The sequence below is a fragment of the Halyomorpha halys genome, unplaced genomic scaffold, assembly GCF_000696795.3.
Source record: "Halyomorpha halys isolate HHAL.00 unplaced genomic scaffold, Hhal_1.1 Scaffold997.1, whole genome shotgun sequence".
NCBI classification, from domain to species: Eukaryota; Metazoa; Arthropoda; class Insecta; order Hemiptera; family Pentatomidae; genus Halyomorpha; species Halyomorpha halys.
In genome coordinates, this window is record NW_027111093.1 from 40,819 (window position 1) to 49,124 (window position 8,306).

At 27.3% G+C, this 8,306-nt stretch overlaps 2 protein-coding genes across 3 annotated transcripts in view; one reads left to right on the forward strand and one right to left on the reverse strand.

The window, feature by feature from the left end:
- LOC106687675 (3',5'-cyclic-AMP phosphodiesterase 4D) overlaps positions 1–8,306 on the forward strand; it is a gene marked incomplete at its 5' end in the record, with an annotated part of 46,228 nt that overhangs the window by 24,497 nt on the left and 13,425 nt on the right.
- LOC106687676 (protein arginine N-methyltransferase 1) lies at positions 4,600–6,425 on the reverse strand. Its single transcript, XM_014431692.3, has 2 exons — positions 6,199–6,425; positions 4,600–6,124 (listed from the first exon to the last, which is right to left on the reverse strand). Exon 2 carries the CDS (start codon positions 5,831–5,833, stop codon positions 4,682–4,684), a length of 1,152 nt encoding a protein of 383 aa, XP_014287178.1. The 5' UTR covers positions 5,834–6,124; positions 6,199–6,425; the 3' UTR covers positions 4,600–4,681.

The following is an 8,306-nucleotide window of genomic DNA, read 5'->3' on the forward strand; positions in this document are numbered from 1 at the left end:
AATAATACAATTTTGTACTGAAGATTAATTTAATGGAAGGGTTAATTATATCCAGTGATAAAGCAATTGAGAAAATAAATACACTTCCATATTTAAATACATAGCTTGGATTTTATTTTAAGTAAAAAGAGTCGGTATTTTTAACTAATTATTTTTGTTTTTTCCCATTAGAGGACAATTGTTTGTTTTGTTAGGTCTACAAATATCGTTATTTTTGGCATTACTTTGCTTTTCTCTCTTATTAAATATTATTATTTTTATCTTAAATTTTTTTTTACATAGTAAGGGGTGCCTTTTGTACGAGACTATACCTCCTCCATAATCAATTGTTAAAAATAAATAAATGTAACTGTTATATTAACCATGAAAGTTATTGATAATATGGTTTTATTGAATATATGTACGTATACATAGTTATTTTTCAGTAGCGTAAACTACCATTGTTTTAATAATACAATTTTGTACTGAAGATTAATTTAATGAGAGGATTAATTATATCCGCCGATAAAGCAATTGAGAAAATAAATACGCTTCTAAATTTAAATAGATAGGACTTGGACTTTATTTTAAATAAAAAGTTGATATTTTAAACTAAATTATTTAAGTCTCGGCATGTAAGGTGTTGATAATAATATACATACACATGTATATGTACTACATACATAAAGTTAAATCTTCAATTTTTTTTTAATTATTGGTTCATATTATGGAATGGTTTGTATTAGCAAGACCCCCCTGTAGCTCTAAAACTATGAGCCTAACAGAATAGCTTATTTTTTTTTTTTTTTTTTAAGTCAATAAAGATTAATTTCAATTGGACACCAAAAAGTTCTCTACAACCAATAATTACTTACATATAGTTCTTTTAAATTTACTATTTTTTCCAAAAAGTGAAGAAATTTCATAATAGTCTCATATTTTGTGGAATATTAAAAATATTTGTTCTACGAGAAGTTGAGAACAATGTATTGGAAGAAAGCTTAACCAGCTTTTATTGCAGCCAATAAGAAAATGTTTAGTCTCAAAAGTTGTCTTAATGTACAATCATTTCCTTTCCTATCTACCTGATATGCATCTTATATTAATTCTTTTTGATGAGGTGTGGTAAACCATCTTTAAAATGGTTGTAGGTGCGGTCAGAGAATAACACAAATAAGTTTTAAAAAATTTTTAATAATAATAAAAAATAAGTTAATAATTCTTTTTATAAGAATTTGATAATTACAGCTCGAACATTTTTTTTTCTATCAAATCTACTTAAATGTTTTTTTTATACGCCATCTTTAAAAGATCAATTGCTACCAATCATTCTGTTATGGGCTGAAATGAATGCTTATTTAATTTTATTCAAATTCATTCTTCGCATAAAACGAATATATTTGAAATTTTTCACAAAATAAGAGACAATCGCACAATTTTATAACTTTTTGGAAAAACAGTCAATTTCGGAGAGTTAATTTTTAGAAAGTATTGGTTGTAGAGTTCATTTTGATCTAAATTATAAAAAATTTTATCACTTGTAAAAAATAATAAGACTAGCTTTGAAATAATATAATAAGATCTGTTTTGTCAGGTACATAGTTTTTTTAGTAATTTAGTAACAAATATAATGATAGATAAAATGTCTTAAAAATTCAAAAAGTTGAAAGTTGCCTTAAAAATGGTATACAACAACCAAAAACATGGAAGGTAGATTTTATGAAAAAATTACTGTTCATATTCTAAAAAATATAAAATTCAAAACAGGTATACAGAATAAAAAAAAAAATTATGTTTCTTATCACCAGTTTTATAAGTATATATAGATTACGATCATTTCTTCCTTTTTTTTCTACATGGTCTGCATTTCATATTCATTAGTTTCACTATTATTTGATAATCACAACTTGAACAGTTATTTTTTTTCTCACTGAAATCCACATTTTAATGTTTTTTCTTATATGCCATTTTTAAAAGAACCATCGTTATGGGCTGAAATTAAATCTTTTTTTAATTGAATTCAAATTCATTCTTCTCGTAGAACCAATATTTCATAAAATAAGAGACATTACACAATTTTATTTCTTTTTGGGATAATAGTGAATTTCGAAGATTTATATCTTAAAAAATTCTAGTTGTAGAGTTCATTTTGATTTCAAATTGGATAAAAAATTCATTGGATTTAAAAAAAAGAATTACACAAGCTATTTTGTCAGGCACATATTTTTTAAATTATTTAGTAACAATTATTATAATTATAGAACAATGCTTAAAGAACGAATATTATAGATGATATTTCACAAAATAAGAGGCAATTTTATGACTTTAAGGAAATAGTCAATTTCGAAGACTCAAATTGAAACAAAGTTTGTTGTCTTCAAAACAGAATAAGATGAACTATTCTGTCAGGCAGACAGTTTCGGAGTTATTTAGTAACAATTAAAAATTTAGTTTCTTCAAAAGCAAACTTAATCTTGTAAAACAATTTTTATTTTAGTAGAAATTCCTAAAAAATTATTTCATTAATTACTTCACACAAAAATTAAATTAAAAATAAATATGTCTTAATGAACCCAAAGGTTTAAAGCTGATACCACCAATCGTTGTCTATAAATGTCTGTCCACTGACAAACCCAAATCCACAAGATCAATCAGCCTTAATACAATACCCTTACCTATGTTAAGGTTAATTCCCTTTAACATTCATCAGTTGGCCAAGTGCTTATTAAGTTTTCAGGATTCGTTTGTTACCGATGTAAACCTGGCATCTTTACATGCTCATTTTATTTGGTGCAATGTGCAATCATCTGAATTATATTTACCATTTAGTTCACGCAATATAGTATATTAAACATGCAAACATTATAAATTTAGTGTGTAATATACATGCAGAAATATTTGAAGGCATCAATTATAAAAAGAAATTGTGTACACAATATGTTGAAAACAGCCATGCCTGTAACTAAAAAAAAAATTGTGCAGCGTAAATAGTTGAATGTAGATTAATATGGGATAAAGATAATCGGGGGTGCAGTCAGCAAAAATGCATGAAATAAATGAAACTTATTTGTTCCTGCCAATGTTTTGACCTAAATTTCGAGGCCTAGAAAAATAAAATGAGATAACAACCTTAATTCACAGATAACAATATAAAGAAAATAATAATAAATGAGCTCAAAAAATAGATAACAATAAATTAGGTAGATAGTAGTAGATTGATAGAAGATAAAATATAATATTGCAGAGGTAAGAATTATACAAATTAAATTATAAACAAAATGTTCTTTTTTTTAAAAGCCAGTGTTAAAGTAAATATAGAAATAAATATAATGGAAGGTGCAGAAGAAAGTTTAAATGATGAATAATAGAATAAACATAATAAAAATTTTATTAATGTCTAAAAATAATGAAATAAAAGATAACGGGAAGTATGTTATAATAGATACAAGGTAAATAGTAATGTAGATGTGTAGAAATTAATAAACTAAAGAAATATTCAGTTTATAAAAAGGTGAATAAGGAAGGAATAATATAAGATATGTGAGAGTAGGAAAAAAAAAGAAGAAATATTTTTTTAAAAAACAAAGACCTTATACTCAACTAGATCCCGTTAGAAGTGCGGTGAATTAAATTTCTTCGACAGATGGCAGACAGCGAGTAAAAAAATATGTAACAACTAAGCGGAAATAGTTGCTTTATTAAGAACGTTTATGTAATTGATAATTTAGTTTATTTGCTGACTGCATCCTCGACCATCTTCTCCTCAGAAAAAATCAGTTTTATTTGTTACTCTTATTTTTTTTTGATCTTATTGTTTCCTAATCATTTTAGAACCACAGGCACGAGTTGTCCTCTAAGAATGTTCTTGTTTTAGATAGTTTTCATTCTAGCACAAGTCGAATCATAAATCACTACATTTGTTTTACTGATATTCCCTAAGACTGTTTTGTTATTGCTAGGTATTTTTATTTGACTTACTTTTTTTGCAGTAAAATCTAATCAATCAATCAAAATTATGGAATATGATTAAACTGTAGTTACTAACCTGGTATCTTGGGGTTTTGGTTTCAAGATTAGGTCAGTTTTGAATGTCTAATTCTGAGCTGAGGAACACTTCTAATTATTTAAAGTAATTAAGGATATTAAATAGCACAGCTTCTCAAAGCCTAGTTCACCGTTGCATACTCCGAATTTTTGCCCCCCAATATTGTTTTTTTTCCTGAATACATTTTGTATTTTGAGAAACAAGGTCAAGAAAAAATAAATTAGGCAATCAAATATTTAAAAAAACACAAGTTATTATTTTAAAAAATACATTTCTGTCACAAGAAGAAATGCAGAATTAATTTTCACAATGTACTTTTAAATGATTATTGACATGAATTACAGTTCGGAGGTATGAATAACATAAATGTTTTGTTGAAAAAAAATTATAGAAAATGACATAGACATAGCATGCAAGAACTGATTTCTCTGTTACAATTAAAACTATAGTAATGGAAACAAAAAATAATACATAAATTTAATATGCAAATATTTTTTTGGAATTAAAAATTCAATTGCGCTAAATATAAGTTGTAAACCTAAAAAATGTCTAAATTATGAAAATAAAACACTATATTAAATTTATGTGGAGAATTATTGATTTATTTATATCTTTAAATGATAATAAAGAGATACATTTCTTAAGCTTAAATAGGAACTAACGCATTCGGTACATATGATCTTCATGAAGGTCACAAAGTTCTCCTTCAAAATCAACAGAAATATTGAAGTCCAGGTCACGATTATTCCTGACATTAGGCTTTAAAGCAAATGTTCCATTTATTATTTCATTTCTCTTGGCAGTAATGTATCCTTCCAAATAGAAGACTGTCTGCTTCCAGTGAGTATATGGACTTTCTGGGCTAGTAGTAAACCAAACTCTCTTATGGCACTTAGTGAACTCAACAGTGAAGTACGTTACTAATGCTTGGACATAGTCGTTTCTCGATACTTGCAAGGTAAAAGGTGACGAGAAGTACAGGTCATCTTTAGTTACAGTATAGAGATCCACTTCTTTTAATAAAGCGCTATTGGTTACCACTTGCTTAGGATCAACAACATCAACTAAAGGCTCGGTTATTGCAACAGACCGGATAGAACTCATGTTAAAGCCATAGACATTATCCCACCAGTTGATTTTTTCATCTTTATATTGCCGATCCTCAATTGCAGTAATAAATAGAGAAGCACGGTCAGGAAAAAGAAGCCCGCCTGGCTTCAACCATTTATCTCTTGCAAACAGAACTGTATCCAACATAGACTCATAGAAGAGACAATATCCCATCCATTCCGAAATTATAACATCTACTTTTTCAATGTTATCAGGTAGTGTAACTTCTTCAACTTTTCCCTTAACTATTGTTATTACGTTTGCAAGATCATTCTCTGCTACAATTCGTCTAGCATAATCAACGATATTAGAACACTCAATACCTATAACTTTCCTTGCTCCTGCTTTAGCTGCAAACATACTAAGGATTCCAGTTCCGCATCCTACATCCAGCACCACTTTATCCTTAAATAAATGCCTGTTATGGTACATCGAATTCCTATATGTTAATGTTCGTACTTCATCTTTTAACATTTCTTCATGAATACCAAAGTGAGCATAAGAATCAAAATAATAATCCCTCGAAGTCATATCATCTGCTTGGACATCCTCTGAAATATTTTGTAAATCAGAACCATGAGAGCTGTCTACAGAACCATTTTCTGCCAGTTCCATCTTTCCATCACCATGGTCAAAATTTTTTGAGCTTTCCAAGCCAGTACACTGAATCATTTGTTCATCCATTGTACTTTTAATCATCTTTCCCAAGATCTCTATAAAAATGAACTAATTTGTACTTTCACAGAAGAATTTCACAACCTATAAGAAGTATAAAAATATCGAAAGATAACACGAGACTCCTAAAGAGGCAAGCGGCTTTAAAATAATTCCTAATAACACTGCTTACAGATAAAATACTAAGAAAAATCTTGTCTTAACTATAAAAGCACAGTCTACATAAGTTTTCAACTTCCTAATAAGTCATTAGACGACGTATTAACAAAACGCTTCAATCTTCAGGCAGAAACAACACGTGCTTCCCAAACTAACCTAAAATTCGTAATATCGTTAATGTTTCTTCAAAAGAAATTTTTCTGGCAAAACCATTTATAATCTTAACGAACCTAAGGGCTCAACGATATCACAAATCACTGTTTACACAGATCTGTTCACTGACTAGCATCCTAACCCAAACCTACAACAACACGACTGAAGTCCAAAGACCGGTAGAATTGGGGAAGGCCACTAGTTCGGAAGAGATCGGCTCCCTTCGGCATTCCTCGTCTTCTCTCTTATCTTTTTGTTTTTTCTCTAATTTGTTAATTTTTTATAATTTAGTTGCTTAGAAATGGATTTCAAACATTTTTATGTTATATTAAAACCCACTAACCATTAAACTATTAGTTGTTGATTAAATTTGATTTATTAATCATTTACTTTGGAGTAAAGCTAAGTTCTGATATCAAATAAAGTGTTGATAATATTTTTAAAATGTAATGATGATTAAAACATTTAAAAAAATATATAATCATAAATGAATCAAGATTATTTTCAGTTATAAAATAATCTTGATTCATTTATTTTTTTTTTAATTCTCACTACTTTTTTAAATATTAACAACCCCCTCCTTTTTTAAAATTATAGTGACCATTATAAGTTCTTGGTAAAAATGGAATTTTATTTTAAGGAGATGGTCAAGGCTGCCCTTTCGACCAACATTAAAGGTCTTCATCAGTACAACAGCAAGATACAAAGAAGGTACCGTCAATATAAAGGTAAAAGAGTGAAACAAAAAATGTAAAGGCAGAGATATATAAACAATAAAAAAAGATTATATAAAATAATAAAGATAAATACAAAAAGATTATTAACTAACATAATAAAGTGAACAAATACATCATAATAAATATTACTAAAAAAGATCTATTAATTTAAATAAATGAGGAGACACAATAACTGATATTAAATGGTAAGCATTGTAGGTAAATTATTATTACCGATTATATAAAAATCTAACAAAGAAGAAAGAATGTGGAATAGGTAAAAGAAAGAAATGATAATGATAAGAATAAAAAAAAACAAGGTTATGGTTTATTCTTAATTTAAAACAAATTTGATCCTTTTTTTTTTCTCTCAACTTTATTCTTTACAACTTTTCCAACGTTTCGACCCTCAGGTCATTCTCAAGGATACCTTCATATTGATGTCATTTCCTTTTTCAAATCTTAAAAATGCAGGCTAATTGCCTTTGTCCCATATAACCTTTTCTAAATAATTTTTTCCTAGATTTAAACCTTTTATAGAACACTTTTCTTATTTTCTTCATTCACATTTGCAACTTAAAACAGAACCTACCTTTCAACTGTTTTAAGTTGCAAATGTGAATGAAGAAAGGAAGAAAAGTGTTTTATAAAAGGTTTAAATCTAGGAAAAAATTATTTAGAAAAGGTTATATGGGACAAAGGCAATTAGCCTGCATTTTTAAGATTTGAAAAAAGAAATGACATCAATATGAAGGTATCCTTGAGAATGACCTGAGGGTCGAAACGTTGGAAAAGTTGTAAAGAATAAAGTTAAACGAAAAAAAAAAAGGATCAAATTTGTTTTAAATTAAGAATAAACTAAACCACTCTTAAACAAGAATAAATAAAATTAATCTATGATTATAGTTGTTTAGAATGAATTTCAAACATTTATATAATATATTAAAACCCACTATCCATTAAACTGTTAGTTGTTAATAAATTAGAATTTATTATTTATTTACATTTTAAGTTCTGATATCAAATAAAATTACTATTATCTATTTAGATAAAATACTGTTATCACTACCATACAGATAATGTTTTATTATCATTATCTACTTTTATCTATGTTAATTTTTTCCACCAATATATTTCATTTTTCTTTACATTCTTTATCAATGCATTTCACCTTTTTACTGTTACTATCCTCTTTATATTTAAATATTTTTTCTTTCAATATTATCAATTTAATTGAATGTTATTTTACATATTTTGATGTATTTTTTTTCATTTTATTTTTCCATAATTATTTTACTCCATTTTTGTCCTCTTAAATTTTAGCTTTAGATTTATTTATACTCAACCCAATATTTTTATTTCCCCTCTCCCCCCCCCTCCATTTTTGAAATAACTCCAACCTTCGCCCAAGTATTAAAAGCTTTTAACCATCTTTTTTTTGCCAAATCCCGATTTTATTTCTTTCTTAC

What these genes read in the sequence shown, in the direction of transcription:
- LOC106687676 (XM_014431692.3), bottom strand. Translation starts at nt 5,833, where the DNA reads ATGATTAAAAGTACAATGGATGAACAAATGATTCAGTGTACTGGCTTG.